Source organism: Heptranchias perlo, chromosome 38, assembly GCF_035084215.1.
Source record: "Heptranchias perlo isolate sHepPer1 chromosome 38, sHepPer1.hap1, whole genome shotgun sequence".
Taxonomy (NCBI): domain Eukaryota; kingdom Metazoa; phylum Chordata; class Chondrichthyes; order Hexanchiformes; family Hexanchidae; genus Heptranchias; species Heptranchias perlo.
In genome coordinates this window covers 15374302-15395194 of record NC_090362.1, presented here as the reverse complement: position 1 = coordinate 15395194, position 20893 = coordinate 15374302, and the positions used below count along the sequence as shown (strand labels likewise).

The 20893-nt window shown below is 41.3% G+C and overlaps 1 protein-coding gene across 2 annotated transcripts in view; it reads right to left on the bottom strand.

The window, feature by feature from the left end:
• The window catches only part of scaper (S-phase cyclin A-associated protein in the ER), a 330941-nt gene that overhangs the window by 273355 nt on the left and 36693 nt on the right, over positions 1–20893 (bottom strand). For both annotated transcript variants that reach the window (XM_067973526.1, XM_067973527.1), the window contains exons 5-6: positions 5894–5994; positions 379–510 (exon numbers count right to left, since the gene is read on the bottom strand). In XM_067973526.1, coding sequence (XP_067829627.1) covers positions 379–510; positions 5894–5994 — 233 coding nt within the window. The remainder of the gene's footprint in view (positions 1–378; positions 511–5893; positions 5995–20893) is intronic.

Below are 20893 nucleotides of genomic sequence, written 5' to 3'. Positions count from 1 at the left end.
CATAAACAGATTAGCTGGTCATTCATCTCATTTGTTGTTTGTGGGATCTTGTTATGCATAAATTGTCTGCTGCGTTTGCCTACATAACATTACTTATATTTCAAAAGTAATATATTGGGTGTGAAGCATTTTAGGACCTCCTAAGGACATGATACGGTGTTATATAGCTGCAGGTTCTTTATTTACCAGTAGAACGTACAGAATTACACCATGAAATGCAAACTAGTTTCCTTGAAGATTTCAGCACACTGGTCTCAATCATTGGGCCAGTGAAAACATCTAGCTTGTGTTGCACAAACATGACCACATGAAGGATGTATATTTTCTTCGGTTATCAACTTGCAAAAAAGCAAAACTCAAGTTAGAAACAACTCTTACATGGTATTGGGAGCCCCAAAGTTTAAGCTCCTTCGAGCACTCGATGTGGTGCAAATTCTGTCTGCAGGTGGACTTGGCATAACATGTCGTCCTGGGGACATTTTCCTCACTTCCCAAGCCAGTGATGTGGGTCTGCAACAGACAGATGACAAAAGTTAAGACTTGAAGGCATGCAGTACGTATAACACAAATACACACTTAAGAGTACTGTGCTCAGTCCTGGTTGCCATATTACAAAAAGGATATAGAGACACTGGGAGTACGTGCAAAAAAGATTTACAATGATGATGCCAGAACTGAGTGGTTATAACTATGATAACGATCAAAAGAGGGCAGGACTGGGTACTAAATATCCCTGGATACAAGGCGTTCAGGAAACATAGGGAAGGGAAGAAAAGGGGGGGCGGTGGCAGTATTGATTAAGGAGAATATTGCAGTGCTGGAGAGAGGGTGTCCTGGAGGGGTCAAGAACAGAATCTATTTAGTTAGAGTTAAGAAACAATAGAGGTGCCATTACACTACTGGGTGTATTCTATAGGCCACCAACTAGTGGGAAGGAGGTAGAGGAGCAAATTTGCAGGGAAATTAGGGAGGTGCAAAAGCTATAGTGATAATGGGGGACTTCAACTATCCTAATGTAGACTGGGATAGTAATAATCAAAGAAGCGGAGGAATTTTTGAAGCGTGTTCAGAAGAACATTCTTGACCAGTACATTTCCGGCCCAACAGGGATGGAGGCATTGCTGGACTTGGCTCTGGGGAATGAGGCGGGCCAAGTGGAGCAAGTCACAGAATCATAGAATCATTGAAAGGTTGCAGCACAGAAAGAGACCATTCGGCCCATCAAGTCCGCACTGGCTCAATACAAGGGCAATCCAACTAGTCCCACTCCCCCACCCTATCCCCGTAGCCCTGCAAATTTTTGCCTTTCAAGTACTTATCCAGTTCCCTTTTGAAGGCCATGATTGAATCTACCTCCATCTACCCATCGGGCAGTGCATTCCAGATCCTAACCACTCGCTGTGTAAAAAAGTTTTTCCTCATGTCTCCTTTGGTTCTTTTGCCAATCACCTTAAATCTATGTCCTCTGGTGCTTGACCCTTCCGCCAAAGGAAACAGTTTCTCTCTACCTACTCTGTCTAGATCCTTCATGATTTTGAAAACCTCTATCAAATCTCCTCTCAACCTTCTCTGTTCCAAGGAGAACAACCCCAGCTTCTCCAGTGTATCCACGTAACTGAAGTCCCTCATCCCTGGAATCAATCCATTAAATCTCTTCTGCACCCTATCTAAGGCCTTCAGATCCTTCCTAAAGTGCAGTGCCCAGAACTGGACACAATACTCCAGTTGTGGTCGAACCAGTGTTTTAGAAAGGTTCATCATGACTTCCCTACTTTTGTACTCTATGCCTCTATTTATAAAGCCCAGGATCCCGTATGCTTTTTTAACCGCTTTCTGAACCTACCTTGCCACTTTCAACGATTTGTGTACATATACCCCCAGATCTCTCTGTTCCTGCACCCTTTAGAATTGTGTCCTCTAGTTTATATTGCCTCTCCTCAGTTTTCCCACCGAAATGCATCACCTCGCATTTTTCTGCATTAAATTTCATCTCTCACCTGTCTGCCCATGCCACCAGCCTGTCTATATCCTCTTGAAGTCTATCACTATCCTCCTCACTGTTCACTACTCTTCCAAGTTTTGTGTCATCTGCAAATTTTGAAATTGTGCCCTGTACACCCAAATCCAAGTCATTAATATATATCAAGAAAAGCAGTGGCTCCAGCACCGACCCCTGGGGAACACCACTGTACACCTTCCTCCAGTCTGAAAAACAACCATTCACCACTACTCTCTGTTTCCTGTCACTTAGCCAATTCTGTATCCATGTTGCTACTGCCCCCTTTATTCCATGGGCCACAATCTTGATGACAAGCCTACCATGTGGCACTTTATCAAACGCCTTTTGAAAGTCCATATACACGACATCAACTGCATTGCCCTCATCTACCCTCTCTGTTACCTCATCAAAAAATTCTATCAGGTTAGTTAAACACGATTTGCCTTTAACAAATCCATGTTGGCTTTCCCTAATCAATCCACACTCGTCCAAGTGACTGTTAATTCTGTCCCGGATTATCGTTTCTAAAAGTTTCCCCACCACTGAGGTTAAACTGACTGGCCTATAGTTGCTGGGTTTATCTTTACACCCTTTTTTGAACAAGGGTGTAACATTTGCAATTCTCCAGTCTTCTGGCACCACCCGCACATCTAAGAATGTTTGGAAGATTATGGCCAGTACCTCCATAATTTCCACCCTTACTTCCCTCAGCAACCTAGGGTGCATCCTAGGTTGCTGAGGGAAGTATCTACTTTAAGTACAGCTAGCCTTTCTAGTATCTCTTCTTCATCAATTTTTAGCCCATCTAGTATCTCAACTATATCTTCCTTTACTGTGACCCTGGCAGCATCTTCTTCCTTGGTAAAGACAGATGCAAAGTACTCATTTAGTACCTCGGCTATGCCCTCTGCCTCAATGAGTAGATCTCCTTTATGGTCCCTAATCGGCCCCACACTTCCTCTTACTACTTGTTTACTGTTTACATGCCTGTAGCAGACTTTTGGATTCCCTTTTATGTTGGCCGCCAGTCTACTCTCATACTCTCTCTTTGCCCCTCTTATTTCCTTTTTCACTTCCCCTCTGAATTTTCTATATTCTGCCCGGTTCTCACTTGTGTTATCAATCAGACATCGATCATATGCTCTTTTTTTCCGCTTCATCTTACTCTCCGTCTCTTTTGTCATCCAGGGAGCTCTTGGCTTTAGTTGCCCTACCTTTCTCCCTCATGGGAAGTACCTAGACTCTACCCAAACCATCTCCTCTTTAAAGGCTGCCCACTGTTAAATTACAGTTTTGCCTGCCAATCTTTGATTCCAATTTACCCGGGACAGATCAGTTCTCATCCCACTGAAATTGGTCCTCCTCCAATTGAGTATTTTTACTTTACAGTGGTCCATGTCCTTTTCCATAGCTATTCTAAACCTTATGATACTATGATCGCTGTTCCTTAAATGTTCCCGCACTGACACTCTTCCACCCCCCTCCCCACCACAGGGACACAAAGGATCGGGAGAGAAAGATAGTACTAGAGCAAGTAATCGTATGTTATTAGGTGGGATCAGACTAAGAGAGAGTACAAGAAAGTCTAAGACTGGTCTGCAGTGCATGTGTGTAAACGCACGAAGCTTAGTAAACAAGGTTGGTGAGCTGCAGGCGCAAATAGCCACAAGGGAATATGATGTCGTGGTGATAATGGAGACCTGGCTCAAAAAGGGGCAGGATTGGGTATTAAATATTCCTGGATACAAGGTGTTCAGGAAAGATAGGAAAGGAAAAAAGGAGGGGGGGATGTGGCAGTATTGATTAAGGAGAATATTGCAGTGCTGGAGAGAGAGGATGTCCTGGAGGGGTCAAGGACAGAATCTATTTGATTAGAGTTAAGAAACAATGGACATGCCATTACACTACTGGGTGTATTCTATAGGCCACCAACTAGTAAGAAGGATATAGAGGAGCTGGTCAATAAGGGCAATGCGGTTGATGTGGTGTATATGGACTTTCAAAATGCGTTTGATAAAGTGCCACATAATAGACTTGTCATCAAGATTGAAGCCCAAGGAATAAAGGGGACAGTAGCAGCATGGATACAAAATTATCTAAGCACCGCACTTTAGGAAAGATGTGAAGGCCTTAGAGAGGGTGCAGAAAAGATTTACTGGAATGATTCCAGGGATGAGGGACTTTAGTTACGTGGCCAGACTGCAGAAGCTAGGGCTGTTCTTCTTTGAAAAGAGAAGGTTGAGAGGAGATTTGATAGAGGTATTTAAAATCATGAAGGGTCTAGACCGAATAGATGGAGAGAAACTGTTCCTATTGGCGGAAGGGTCAAGAACCAGAGGACATAGATTTAAGGTGATTGGCAAAAGAACCAAAGGTGACATGAGGAGAAACTTTTTTTACGCAGCTAGTGGTTAGGATCTGGAATAGAATTGCCAGGAGGGGTAGTGGAGGCAGATTCAATCATGGCTTTCAAAAGGGAACTGGACAAGTACTTGAAAGGAAAAAATTTGCAGGGCTACGGGACTAGCTGGATTGCTCTTGCATAGAGCCGGCATGAACTCGATGGGCCGAATGGCCTCCTTCCGTGCTATAACCTTTCTATGATTCTATGAAAGACGGAACAGGCTAGGGCTCTTTTCTCCAGAAAAGAGAAGGCTGAGAGGTGACCTAATAGAGGTCTTTAAAATTATGAAGCAGTTGCATGAAGATGTAGATAAGATGTTTCCACTTGTGGGGGAGTCCCAAACCAGGGGCCATAAATATAAGATAGTCACTAATAAATCCAATAAGGAATTCAGGAGAAACTTTACCCAGAGACTGATGAGTATGTGGAACTTGCCACCACATGGAGTAGTTGAGGCGAATAGAATAGATGCACTTAAGGAGAAGCTAGATAAGTACATGAGGGAGAAAGGAATATTGATAGGGTGGGATGAAGTATGGCAGGAGGAGGCTCGTGTGGAGCATAAACACTGGCATAGACCAGTATGGCCAAATGCCTGTTTCTGTGCTGTAAATACCTTGTATGCAATTTCATATGGCGACAATTCCACTCCAAGAGAGTGTCAGGGGAACAGGTAATACTGACAGCAACAATGAGCCGGATCTGCTGATGTAAATTTTTGCTGACAAGGACAACAATTATGAGGATGTTCCACTACAGCTTTTCAAAGTCCAAAAACTGACGTGTATAAGAAATAAAATAATTTATCCATGTCTTCATTTTTTTAACCATTTTAATTTTCTGTTCAAATATTTTTTATTTCAAAAAACATACAAGCAATGAGGAGTACATTTTCTTCCATGCTGTCTGAACTCCCCTTTATTTGAACCTAACTCAAAATGTAGCCTATGACAAGTAAAGATGCAAATTCCGAGTACACCAATTGATCTAGATCTGAAAAAGGGAACTAAATAACCTTCTACCTCAAAACACCACAATTGGGTGCATATCAAGACTCAGAACAGTGAATCTGTACAAGGGGAATTAGTAAATTGGAGATCATCTCCTACCAAATTGCAGGTACATTCATTTTAATACATACATATATGCAATGTGCCCAAAAGTACTCTCTTCATTCTTTAATGCTTAACTGTAGTCATCTGAAAGGCTACATAATCCTAAATACTGCCAAGTGTCTGCTGAATTGCCTCTCAGTCTGCCTATCTTCCAATACTTTATGTTTTAAAATTGCTTACAACAGGTTGCCTAGGATCAGATATCTTGCTGGAACCATGAAGAAGTTCCTCTCCAATGCCTCCATCCCCATGCAGGTTGTCACTGTGCATCCTTCTTTAGAACATTTAGGATTAGGTGTCAGTTCAATAGAACACAGATCTACCATTCAATAATTAAGTTCTTTAAAGTGTCTAATGTCCACTGTAGTGCACTACCTGTTCTGTGCATCGGTCTTCTCCAACTTTTCCTGCAGCTGTAGCCAATCTATCAATGCCTTGAAGTCTCGCACGTAGTTATCCAGCATCATCAGCACCTCCTAAGGAAAGAAATTAATCACAGTTGGGTTGCAAGTAATGCTCCCTGCATGCTCCTCCTCTCCCAAAAAACATAAATGGTGCTGGTTTATGATACGAGAGCAGCTCCCTCTACTCTGCCACAAGAATGTGGTTAGTTTACCAATGAGGGCCCAAACAATTGCCAGACTATTGAAAATTTCACTCTCAACACCTGATAAGTAATTAATTGACTAACATGCAATAAGAAAATAGGTCCAAAGGAAATGGTTGGAAAGTCCTACAGCTCCAGTACCCAGACAACAGTGTTGTTTTGAAACTGTGCAGACACAAGGCTGATGCCTTTTCACTTATGCATTTTTTTTATCATACATTTTAAATTCACGCCAAAATATTTCTGTTTCATAGTTTGAATTTCTTTTGTAATTCCTTTCTTAAAAAAAGTTTATTTTTAAAAGTTTGTCAGGCTGAAAATTTTCATGCTATGTCCATTTGAACTGTGAAACGTGCCAAACAGTACGGTTACAGATTTTGTATTTACCTCTCCTTAAACCCCTCTCCACCCTCACCTTCAACAAGTGTAAGAAGCTCATGGACTTCTTTGTCAGTAAGAATGAGACCATCCATTCAGCTGCCTCTGCTGCATCCCTCCCTTCTCCTTGCCCAACAAGCCGTGCTTCTCCCAATGTTCCCCCCTGCCCTAGCCCTTAACCCGCATCTTTTTCTAGTTTCCCTCCCAACTCCCATCATGCCCTCTCATCTTGTCCATGAGATGCTCCTCCTGCTCTCTTGACCCTATTCCCACTAAACTGCTGATCATCCAAATTCCCTTCCTGGCTCTCATGCTAGTTAATATTGTAAACAGTTGCCCCTCATTGGGTACTATCCCTCTGCCGTCATCAACCCCTCCTCTTAAAAACCCACCCTTGGCCCCTCTGTCCTTGCAAACTACTGCCCCATCTCCAACCTTCCTTTCCTCTCCAAAGTCCTTCAACATGTTGCTGCCTCCCAAATCCACGCCCAACTTTCTGTAACTCCATGTTTGAACCTCTCCATTCAGGTCTCTGCCACTGGAACAGCCCTTATCAAAGTCACAAATGACATCCTATGTGACTGTGACTATGACCTCTCTGCAGCCGTTGACATGCTTGACCAAAACATCGGCCACCAATGCCTGTCCTCCGTTGTCCAGCTGAGTGGGACTGCCCTCGCCTGGTTCCACTCTTACCCTTTTCAGTTGTAGCCAGAGAATCTCCTGCAATGGCTTATCCAGGACACCCAGCTCCACCTCACCAATACCTCTCTCGACCCCTCCATTGACTCTGTGTTGCCAGACTGCTTGTCTAACATCCAATCCTGGATAAGCCACAGTTTCTTCCAATTAAACAAGACTGAAGTTATTGTCTTTGGCCCCTACCACAAACTCCGTTCCTTCGCCACCGATTCCATTCACCTCCCTGGCCACTGTCTTAGGCTGAACCAGACTGTTTGCAACCTCGGCCTCCTATTTGATCTCTGTAACATCACCTGTTTCTACCCCTGCCTCCAGACATGACTATTCAAATGCTCTCCTGCTCAGCCTCCTATCTTCCACCCTCCACAAACTTGAGCTCATCCAAGACTCTGCTGCCCGTATCCTAAACCACACCAAATCCCGTTCACCCATCGCCCCTGAGCTCACTGACCTACACTGGCTTCCAGTCCATCAACGCCTTGATTTTAAAATTCTCATCCTCGTGTTCAAATCACTCTATGGCCTCGCCCTTCCCTATTTCTGTAACGTCCTCCAGTCCTACGACCATTCGAGAACTTTGCGCTCCTCCAACTCTCGCCTCTTGTACATCTCCCACTCCCTTCGCCCCACCATTAGTGGCTGTGCTTTCAGCCATCTAGGCCCTAAGCTCTGGAATTTTCTCCCTAAAGCTCCTCCTCTCCAACTCTCTTTCAAGACCCTCCTTAAAACCTACCTCTTAAGACAAAGCTTTTTTTTGTCTATTATGCTCCTGTGAAGCGCTTTGGATGTTTTCCTATGTTAAAGGCTCTATATAAATGCAAACTGTTGTTGTTACGGTTCTGCTTTTTCCAATACCATTTCCTCTCTCAAATGGCCTTATGACTGGCCCTGAGAGGACACCAAATCCCTGACGATCTGAAACCTATATCTCTCCCTCCCTACTGTACTGAGTCAGTATAATCCTAGTCCAAAAATGAACTCTGATCATGGTAAATTGCTTGTTGGTATTCACGTAGGATGCCTTCTACATCTCATGCCAATCCAGGAAGCAGAAAATATCAAACATTAAACCCATTTTGTACTGGCTAAAACTACTGATTGAAACAATTAGATGATTTACAGCAGCTGTACTATACAGCACGAACAGTAACTTACGATACATACAACTATGATGAATGTTTAAGAGTCCATTGCTCTACCTGCTCCTTTTGACAAGCTCTTGAAATGACGCAGTCTTTTGTCATATGCAAGTGATTGCTTAGTTTTATGTGCCCCAAATGTATATTGGCCAAATACAGAATTAAGCCAGCCCTTGGATCTTTATCCATTTTATCTCCTTTGATGTAGAAGCCATCTCTTTGAAGATTGTCTTCAGCACCCAACTTTGACAAGTATCCAAAATACACACAACTGACAAGGCCACAATGGTCCGATGAAATCAAACAATGAGCTATATTTTGGAAGGCTATCACAAGACAATGGTTGGAAACAACCTTCCCATACAATATCAAATCTTAAATGTCCTATAAACAAATTATTAACTGTGACAGGATATAATATTTTACATTGCTAAGAACAATTTGTTACCTTTCAAAGAGAGTTAACTCATTGTGCTAATTTGGAGAGGAGTGCCTGATCCCCATGAAGTACAAACAACCCACTCTACTGAATGCTGCTGGTGGGTTTCTTTAAAAATAAACTAACACAAATTTCAAAATTTAAGACACTTACAAACATGGTGGTGTGTCTGGACAGAGCATCTTGCGGTGTATAACAGGGTTGGGGGGGGGGGGGGGGGGGGGGAGAAGTGGTAGTGGTTATAGGCCTGTCACTGGTGGTGGCAACAATTTGAAGTTATGAATTAAGGACATCACACAAGAAGCATATTAGCACAACACTAAGAGGTATTGCTTTAAGAGTAGCTTGTCCATTAGTATTTTAGTACTCAGTTCTGGGCACCGCACCTTATGAAGGATATATTGGTCTTGGAGGAAATGCAGCGTAGATTTACTAGAATGATACCTGGACTCCAAGGGTTAAATTACGAGGCGAGATTACACAAACTAGGGTTGTATTCCCTGGAATTTAGAAGATTAAGAGGTGATTTGATCTAAGTTTTCAAGCTATTAAGGGGAAACCGATAGGGTAGATAGAGAGAAACTATTTCCGCTGGTTGGGGAGTCTAGGACTTAGAGCCAGAACTTCCAGGCACTTAGGAAACACTTCTACGTGCAAAGGGTGGTAGAAGTTTGGAACTCTCTTCCACAAACGGCAGTTGATGCTAGCTCAATTGTAAATTTCAAATCTGAGATTGATAGATTTTTGTTAACCAAAGGTATTAAGGGATATAGGGCTACGGCGGGTATACGGAGTTAGGTCAAAGTTTAGCCATGATCTCACTGAATGGCAGATCAGGCTCGAGGGGCTAAATGGCCTACTCCTGTTCCTACGTTCCTATGTTCCTATATGTTAACCATCCCAGCGGCAACACTGTTTTAAAGTACCTTCAACTTTAACAGAGATCCCAGTATCCGAACATACACCCTACTGTATGTTTACTTTTGATACCAACCTGCGTTCTGATATTTACAATCAGCGATTGATGCCCCCAGTGGCAGCCATCTGGATTTCCTCTGTGTGATTTGTTTATAACTGGCACATCTCTTAAGACAAAACTGTGGCTGCTGACAAACATGACAACTGTTAGCTTAAACTCAGGTTCAACAGGTTGAATGACAGCCAAAAAAGAAATCTCAAAATAGACCATTAGTGATACCCTTCTGAATGACAAGGCAATTTTCACACACACGCATACACAGTACAATCTAAGAAGGCAAACCAAACAGCCCAAAAAAAACATAATTTGAATTGGCGTTCACTTTTCTGCATACAGTTTCTTCATTACTGCATTATAGAACTGTCAGATTTAGAGACCACGACGGCCAAGGTTGTTGCTGTTCACAAACCACCTAAAAGTCTAATAGCTTTGGTGCAAACCTATCCAGCTGCAACTTTATCCTGCTATTGTTCTGATGCTAGTCTTCAAATAACCCAACATAATGAAATACATATCACTTTTGCTATTCACAAAGCTTTTTCATTTTTGCTAAATCTTCTTAGAGACACTTCAGACACATTTTCCAACCGCTATCCTTGCTTTAAGGTCTGCTGTCCTGTGCCACGGCCGAGAGGACAGGGCCCAACTTACTCCCAGGCCTCTGTCCCCAATCTGTTAAACTCAACAAGTAACGCTGCAACAGTAAGAGGAATGGCTGCTTTTCTTATTTCCTCCAGAGATGATGCAGCAACCTAAAAAAAGCAATACTCCAAGAACATCACATCTGCCATTTAAACATCTCCTGTTCGCCACTTAAAGCACTTTACAGCTTTACAGGTGTGTGTGTGTGTGTGTGTGTGTGTGTGTGTGTGTGTGTGTGTGTGTCTTTTGTATTTTGTGTTTTTCTGCTTGTGTTTGTGTGCGCGGATGTGTTTTAATATCTTCCAGTTCTAAGGAAGCATCTACACCTGAAATGTTCACTTGTCTGTCCTCTCCACAGATGCGGCCTGACCTGCTGAATGTTTACAGCATTTTCTGTTTTTGTTTTCAATATTACAAGAATGCCTGTTATTCTCACTTGCTCCAGAGGTGGCACTGTAACTTCTCTAATCCTGTTACAACAAACTCTGACCAACTGTGTGCAGGCTACGGAAGATTCACTAGTAAACCATAATAATCATGGCAAGTAATAAATCTGGACAATCTAATTTCAAGGAAAAACTATAAACTGAAAAATATTCGTAAGTTATTGTTTTTATCAATTAATACCTATACCTTGGAGAATGGCTAAATGGATGACTTACCTGACTTTAAGCTAACAGTTGCAACTGTTTGTCAGCAGCCATGTTTTTGCTTTAAGAGACGTGCCAGTTATAAACAAATCACACAGGGGAAATCCAATGGGGATATCAGTGACTTTCCCTTCCTATTAAAGGTATACTTTAGGTTAGCATCTTATAACCTTTTATATTGCAGAATTGAATCACACCTAGTAAAACCTATTCCGTAATAGTCTGAGTGCTAAAGGGAAATTGTCCCATTTACATTATGGGGTGAATTGCACAGCACCAATGGCAACACAAAAAACAATTACGCATATTTCTGGCTGTGGACCTTCAATGTCTGGAGAAGCCACATTGATGACCTGCATGGTACGCCTGCAGATAGAATAAAAAACTACAGGCAGCCTTACTGGCAGCAGAGTTCATATCTGCCTTCTTGTTTAGATTATAGCATAGCCACTAAAGTCCCCAGTTTCATCAGCAGCAACATAGTAAAGAGTCTGCTGGGTACTGTCTGAAAGAAAGACTTGCAATTATATATCCCCTTTTATGTGCTCAGGACATCCCTAACCCACTTTACAGACAATAATTTACTTTTGTTTTGTAGGGAAACACAACAGCCAAGTTGTGCACAGCAAGGTGCCACAACCAGCAATGAAATGAGACTGTTTTTGGTGGTGTTGGTTGGGGGATGAATGTTGTCCAGGACACTGGAAGAACTCCCTGCTCTTATTCAAAAAAAGTGCAATGGAATCTTTTACATCCACAGGTAGATGGAGCCTCAGTTTAACATATCGTCTGAAAGATGGCATCTTTGGAAATGCAACACTCCCTCACTGCTGCACTGGAGTGCCAGCCTAGATATATGTTCAAGTCCTGGGATATGGCTTCAGCCCACAGCCTTCTGAGTGCTACCACTGAGCCAACTGATACTTCGCAATGTAATGTAATGAGGGCATTCATACAGTGTTATATTAGTGAGAAAAATACTTCTGTGCCCAAATAATTTTTTGTACAAGCACATTGACTGGTTTCCCAATTAGGGTTCCATGTTAGCAAGGTCTGAGAGATGGTGTTTCTTTGCTTAACCTTGGCTTCCAGAAAACCTCTTCCATCCCCAGCTGCTCAATCTTTTAAACCAGTGTTGAGAGCTAAGAAGAAGTGAAGAAAGTCACATTTCAGCACCTAGCTGTAAAAATATCATGAAGGCAGGAACACTATCAGGGGTGTGATATATATGTGTATGTATGTATGTATGTATGTGTGTATATAAATAAAATACAGATGGGGTATTTTTCTCCCAAAAATGCTCAAGGAAAAAGCCATTGTCCAACCTTACCATGAAGCATTCTTTAACATGTATAAAAACGGCTAGCTGATTAACTACATCCTAGCAGCCTTGTAGTATTTGATTCAGCTCCGTGTTATCTGCTCTAATCAGAGCAGCTCCAAGCACCCGTAACCTGAGGCTTGTTTTGTGAACAAGGGAACACAAACAAGACAAGCAGCTGGAGTGGCCCCCGTACTCGTTGGTGCGCATCTTTCCTCTTGCAGCGATGAAGGCCATTTTGTCAGGCAGGAGAGAGGAGAACAAAAGTGGCTCTGAAAACACCATTACAGACAGGCAGATAACAAAGTATAGATGTACAGCTAAAATTACCAATTAGTTTACCAATTGGCTGCAACGGATTCGATTGGTTTGTAATTAATTCTAGTTACTGGCGCATACAGCAGGATGGTTGGCGCCAACCCTTTGTCCTGCTGACACACAATACCAGTGCACAGGACCCAAGGGTCCTGGACATCAATACCTCTCACTGCCTCACCTACAGCAGCCGGTGCAGAAGATATACCCTGTGGTGCTGAAACAGTGGAAAGTCCTGCTGCTTGAGAAGGCGCTGACAAGAAAGGAACCTTTATGGACTAAGCTGTGTAAGAGCAAGCTTCATGCTAAAATAAACTCCACTGGATTGTGAGACAGGTTTTCTTGTGTATGAAGGGGATTTATTTTCTGAAGGTCAAGCCTGCCACACAGAAGCAACACTGAAATACAACTTTCAGACAAATTATCATCAACTAGGACATTCTTTTACCTAGAAAATTGAGCATTCTTTTCATTTCTTTCATTGGAAATGTACTGTGACTACAAGACAAACAGCAGCTTCATTCATAACAAAATGTACAGCACAAGTAACACACACCAAGGTTGTTTTGAGATGGTACAAGTGTCCATTGCAGGTACAGTTCCTTTGCAAAGTACAGTACCGAGTTGTAGAAGCACGTTTGCTTTGACAATGACGTCTTTGCAAAAAGACAAGATAATTACATATTATTGCTTATTATTTCTGAACAGTTTCCTAATCTAGTTCAGAGACAGTTTATTAAAGGGATGGATGTGCGCTATATTATATAGCAAAGAATTAATTCAAAGTTTCACTTTATGATACTATAATTTTTTTTTAAAAGGCACTTTCATTGAGGTTATAGGATTTGAAGTGGACCAATATATTCTTTCACCCTTTACTGCATATATATTTGAAGAATCTTTGTAGAATTGTTACTCAAGGTATTCTCAGGAATCTTATATTCAATGTTTCTCTTGGCTTCGCATTATTCTTTTTAACCTGATTTTGGCTGTCTGCATAACTTACCTCATCCTCCTGGAATTACATAGAAATTACAACATGGAAACAGGCCATTCGGCCCAACCACTCTGTGTGGGTGATTATCCTCCACACAAGCAGCAGTCCTAATACCATTTGCTCGTCTCGTTCCTATATCCCTTTATCCCCTTTCCCTTCAACCAACTATTCTTAAATGTTGACATGATCTCTACTTTAATCACTAACACGTGTAGTGCCTCTCAACCCTCTGTGTAAAAATGTTTCTCCTATTCGCTGTCCTAAATCCCCTACTTGCAATCTTGTATCTATGTCTCCTTATTCTGGGTCCTTCAATCACTGGAGACAGATTGTTTCTAACTACTCTGTCCCATCCATTCATAATTTTAAACATCTCGACCAAATCATCCCTTAATCTTCTCTTTTCTAATAAAAAAAACCTAGTAGATGTTTCAAAGGTTTTCTGTTTACCCCCAATACTACTCTTCGCATCTTGATTCAATCATATGCTTTTGATATGAGTTAGTAATTGGTTGGGAGGTAGGAACAGAGAGTAAGGATAAAGGATTTGTTCACTGATTGACAGGATGTGACAAATGGTGTTCTCGAGGGATCTGTGCTGGGAATGCAGCTTTTCACCAATATTTCATGAGGTGAATGAAGGAATAGGAAGTTGTATATCCAAGTTTGCAGATGACATGAAATTAGGAGGCACAGTAAGTTGTGTGGATGGGAGCAGGAAGTTACAAAGGGACATAGACAGACTAAGTGAGTAGACAAAAATATGGTAGATGGAGTTGAAAGTGGGAAAGTGTGAGATCATCCACTTTGGATCTGAGAAAGTCAAATTTTCTTAATGGTGAGAGACTAGGAGCTGTGGAGGAGTAAAAGGATTTAGGTATCCAGGTACACAAAAATCACTAAAAGCTAGTGCACAGGTCTTTATGCTGCCAATACTTCATCTGGAGTGCTGTGCTCAGTTTTGGGAACCAAACCACAGGAAAAATATTTTGGCTTGGAAGGGGAATTGCGCAGATTCACTGGAATGACCGGCTTAAAGGGTTAAATTATGAGGACAGGTTGCATAAACTTGGTTTGTATTCCCCTGAATTTAGAAGGATGCAGGGTGATCTAATCGAAGTATTTAAAATGATTAAGGGATTCGGTAGGCTAGATACAGAGAAACTATTTCCTCTAGTGGGGGAGTCCAGAACAAGAAAGAGTAATCTCAAAATTAGAGCTAGGCCATTTAAGAGTGAAATCAGGAAGCACTTATTCACACAAAGGATAGTGGAAACTTGTAACTTGTTCCTCCAAAAGTCTGTGAATGCTGGGCCAATTAAAATTTCCAAGACTGAGATTGATAGATTTTTGTTAGCCTGTTTGGGGCAGGCTTGATGGACCAATTGGTCTTTTCCTGCCCGTCAATTTCGTATGTTCGCAAGGGTATTGGGATATGGAACACAGGCTAGTGAATGGAATTGAGGTACAGATCAGCCATGATCTAAATGAAAGGCAGAAAAGACTCGAGGGGCTGAATGGCCTATATTCCTGTTCCTATGTTTAAATTGTCCATTAATCATTTTTCATTTAGCCAGAATTGTAGCCTCACCAACAGTTTACGTTCCTCACATTTTCTACTGTAGATCTGCCAATTATCATTATGTTTCAGTTAACCTTTTAACTCATCTCACATTCCCTTGTAGGTTTGATCTTTTAAAGTGGACCGGTGAATGTATCAGTTGAAAGCAGAGGACTATATTAATTGCATATATTTATCTAGTATTTTAACCAATTATTCTTCTTTGTGTATTTAGGCAAAATCTTGGAAATAATTCTTTTAAATACTCCATTATACTATTCGAGGAAACATTCAATGTACATCATCACAGAAGAACAATGTACATCATCACAGAAGAAGCCTTCACAATCAGGATTAATCTTTCTTTCATCTTTATTTGGTAACCTCCAGCCGTCATAGAGTCTAAGGCAGATTTGAACATAGCATGCCAAACTGCAACCCTTTCTGAGCAGTTAGGTAGCTTAGTGATGACATCTGAGTTACTCTAAGTAACTGCCCTGGGGTGACACTTGTTGGAGAACAGCACTCAGATAGTAGTTTATAGAATCACAGAATCTTACAGCACAGAAGGAATCCATTCGGCCCATCATGCCTGTGCCAGCTTTGAAAGAGATGTTCAATTTAGTCCCACATCCCAGATTTCTCCTCGTAACCTTGTAAATTAATCCTCTTCAAGTACAAATTCAATCGCCTTTTGGAAGTTCCTATGGAGTTGGTTTCCATCACCCTTTCAGGTAGTGCATTCCAGATCTAAACAACCCTCTGTGCAAAAAATTCTCCTTACTTCCCCTCTAGTTCTTTTGCCAATTATTTTAAATCTATGACATCTGGTTACCAACCACTTGCCAGAGGAAACAGTTTCTCCATACTTGCTCTATCAAAACTCCTCATAATTTTGAATACCTCTATTAAATCTTCCCTTAACCTTCTCTGATCTAAGGAGAACAATCCCAGCTTCTCCAATCCCTCCACTTAACTGAAGTCCCTCATCCCTGGTATCATCCTGGTAAACCACCTCTGTACAGCTACTCTAGAATGCTTCTCCCAATCCCATTAGGGGTTTTGCACCCTGTTTGTTAGCCAATAGCAACACACGATGCAGCCAACATGTTAATGAGCTAATGATTGCACATTGGAGTCTTCGAAATTTCATCCTCATCAGTATACAATTAACACTGTTGTTTGCTCATTTTAACCCTGTCAACTAGAGGGCATCTAGAACTAGAGGGCATAGTCACAGGATAAGGAATTGGCTATTTAAGACTGAGATGAGGAGACATTTCTTCTCTCAGAGGGTTGTGAATCTTTGGAATTCTCTATCCCAAAGGGCTGTGGGGATGCTGAGTCGTTAAGTATATTCAAGGCAGAGATAGATACATTTTTGGACTGTAGGGGAATCAAGGGATATGGCGATCGGGCAGGAAAGTGGAGTTGAGGTTGAAGATCAGCCATGATCTGATTGAATGGCGGAGCAGGCTCAAGGGGCCGTATGGCCTACTCCTGCACCTATTTCTTATGTTCTTATAACACAGAACTCAGTCTGTGAGCAACTAGGCAGCACTGCACAAACTTCCTGAACGCGATGAAGCTCATCCATCGCTTTAGGCAAGAAATGTGGTTGAACTATTCCATCTTCATGCCAAAAAAGATAGGATGGTTCAACCACCAAGATATGCAGTTCACGGAGTTAGAGCAGAACATGATGCCTTCAGCAATAGGTTTGGTTGGAGTCCTGAAGCAGGTAGCCACCCGAGTAAGATAACAGAAGGACCAAACAATTCTGTATCTCAGTTTAGAGATGCTGTGATGACAGCCATACTACACTGAGCTCCCATAAATTTACATGGCAGTTAACTATTATCAGAACAGAATTCAGTGAATCCATCTGCTCTGCAAATCAGCCCCCAGCTCCTGAAAGAAGATTAAGTAATACTAGTCATAGACTAAGGAGAAGACTGTAAGAATACTTCCACAAGACGATTTCTCAAATTCCTTTCGCTGACAGGAAGCTAAAGAAGCACAGTCATCCTCATTAGCTGAAGTTTGGGACAGCAAATGTACCAACCTGTTGAACTGAAGGGGCCTCATGAAGAAATTTGTGTCTGGAATGACAAAGATGGTACTAGCCATTAATTCTAGAATTCTGAGGTAGGCTTGCACCTTGACCTTGCTGCAGTGGTTTTAGATATCCAGGAATCAATTAGAAGAACTTTGCTGGGTACTGACTGAAATTTGTTCAGATTTCAGGGCTTCAAAATAAGAACAAAACCTTCCTGTATTATTGTGACAGAAACGCATCAGGAATAGAATCCATCGTTGTGCTGGTTGAATGGATCCTTATGACATATTGGAAATGTAATAAATTTTCCACCTCACATTGGAGGAAAGACACCAACAATGCCATTACTCAGTCAACCAAAAATAAACCATTTCAAGAAAGGATCCCTTTTGTCCCCAAAAGTTAATTCTTCCTCCGTCTCACCCCTGCAAGCAGATTAACAACCCCCTTCCTCATCCCTTCCCCCAAGTGAGGAAGCCAGATGACAAATATTAGTCAAGACTAGGATTTAATTCATGGATACCAATTTTTATTTGGAGACCCCACTGCAAACTTGAGACCAAGCATGAGTCATGGTGACTCGTCAATATGATCAGTAAGACAGAGCACCAAAATTTTCAGCCTAACTTGGACAGTTTATAACATTCTTTTTTTGCAATAGTTCACATCAGTTTATATTACAAAGATGTATTTTAGTAATTAATAAATAGAAGTTTCTTCTTCTTTACTGAAGCATAGTAACTTGCTTATTTGCATGGAAAACATCATTCTCCTATAATATATGATAGAACTAAATATTTTGAGCTATACATCACTTTATCTGATAATCCCTTTGCAAAGCAACTTTATTTGGTTGGAATAGGGTTTTAATAATTGGGATTGTAGGTCAATAAAGTGGATTGGCAAGAACTTCAAATTACAATTTTACAGATTTTAAATACGTAGAAGATCTGTGCAGCTCTAAGTGACATCACATGCACACATTACTAATGAGTCTAACAACCTCTTAGTATTCATGGTATTAATCAGTGCTGTCATTTGGAGCATTTAGAGTGCACCAACACAATACAGGAAAATCACATTTAAGCCAATACACTTTAACACTGTGCAACACCCTTTTTGCATGATGCTCATAATTCTTCACCTCAAATTGCTCCCATCATACTGACAGGCCTGTAACCAGCAGTACTTCAACTCTAGTGTTGTGTAACTCAAAGTGCTGTCTCCAGACATAAGACAGGTTTGGAAGGACAAAAGGTATAATTGCATTGCTGAGTGTTTTGCAGAATTCAAGTGGATGTAGTAGAAAAAATTCACATACCAACTACTACACTTTAGTGAAATAGTAGAAAAAATGCTATAACATGGCTGCAAGAAGATTGTACATGTCCACAATTAGGTTTTAATGAAATACTAATGACAACATTGTTAATACTTCGCATTAGTCACTTATGATTATTTGTATCATCAAAGGTACCTTTTAGCCGGAGGAAGGATTTCAGATGTCAAGACAGCTATGGCAGGACAGTATAAAACTTTCAATCAGAAGACCCAAGTTTGAATCCCAGCTCAACTCAGCAGCCTTTACTGAGTTCCACTGGTTCTCAGGCAAGACCAGAAGCGCACCACCTCTCAGCAGATTAATGAGCTACGTTGGTAGCCACAGAGAGGTTTGAGTCCAAGAACATCCTCTCCATACTCAACCCCAACTAAAGGACAAAGCGCATCGGCAGAACTGCAGACTTTAAACCTTCAATTAAAACTAAAGGTTTTAGCTTTAGCTTTTGTTCAAAGTACAGTTGTTTAAAAATGCATGACAACACCCTTTCAATTACATATCCTGATAATTAGCTTAGTCACTAAATGCTGCCTTCTCATCGTGAGGTACACTACAGAAATCAATAAATTCAATGCAGTTTCATTTTGTTCTACTTTTGTAAAAAAGTACATTGTACATTATTCCATAACTTGTGGCTATACAGATGTGTATTTTCCACTACTTCAAACTGATGACTGTGGTTTGGCCAAATACTTTAAGGCTTGCATTTCTGTCCCGTTCTTAGACATTTTACTTTACAGCTCCAGACTGATTAATTGGTGGTGTACAGCAAGCAAAATGTAATCACAACACTAATACTCATCATTCCTTATTGGTCTATATACAGACGGAATGGCCAGGAGCAGCAAGGAGAACTGCTGGCAGCATAAAGGCCTGTTTGACATCAAACACTCCACGTGTAGTACTGCTACAGTAGAGTGTGTTTATGAAACCTTCAGGGTAACCTGGCCATGTGAAAGAAACTGGTCTGCCTCCCAAAAGGCTACTATTGTCATTTATCATCAGATCCATTAGCCTGGAGCATCAAGCTACTCACAGTGGATGCATTTTGTGGTTTAAATACGTGAATTTTGAGCCATTAATAGCAACTGCTTTTGTACAGCCTAAGGCACTGTCCAGAGCTGGGAAGGAAGAATGTACAAAACGGCTAATCTTCTTACACAGCTAACTGTCTACATCCTAACCACAATCCTCCCATCTGCACTTTCAACCACAACCAGGCACCAGAGCCCCTGTCAACTGAGCATATGACATTATACTGATTGACAGAATTACACTGCAATCAATAATAAAACAGGCCTTCTATTAAAGAGTAAAATGTACCATGTATATATCTACCCAAATAAAACAAAAACACAAAAGGATCATTGTTACCTCTCAGAATACTTTCAAATCCTCTGAACAGATTTATATTCTGTAACAAAATAACTAGAATATTTGCAGATACCAGTTGAATTTTAATAATCTCCATCCATTATTCAGACAGTTGTTGTTTTCATATAACGGAAGGATTTGCAGGCTGAATAACAATTTGACAGGCCACGCATGAACGCTCCTTCCATGGCCGTAACCATCTTTATACCAACTGATAAGGTGGCTGGTCCTCAAGACGGTTTTATGTTCTCACACAATCCATACAATGGCCGGGGGGTGGGGGAACTCACATACACCGGACACAATTATCCTGCTGGATGTCAACCCAGTTGAGAGCCAAAGCTCCGGTCTCCGTTCGCTGGGACTGTCTGGAGCAGGGTTCGAACCCTGCACCTTCTGACTCAGAAGCGGGAACTCTACCACTAATCCAATGGTTTGCTCAACTCAAGACAGTTGAAGCAATTCAAATATCTAGCTTCTCTCACAGTCAACAAGAGCTAACCAATGTAGCCCTCAAACTGCAATATAGTGAAAGAATGAAATTCAAGGAAATGCTTGGGACAAAAGTGCAGTTTTCTGTAGTAACAGCCACCACATTACCCACTCTAGCTAAAACAGAACAATTCTGAGCCAATGAATACTCCCTGCAATGGCTTTAATGATTTATTTCAATTTACCAACAGCATCTTTGACGGTAATGTGGTGAACCAACCAGCAGATTTTTCACTACTTTCCCCTCGAAAAGTATCCCAACTCCACCAGTGTCTTACAATTTAAAAAATACACATGACCTGTTTCCAGCAACCAATTCATGTTTGTGAATGGTCCGCAAGGAAAGAAAGAGAAAGTGCATGTATATAGCCTCTTAGCATG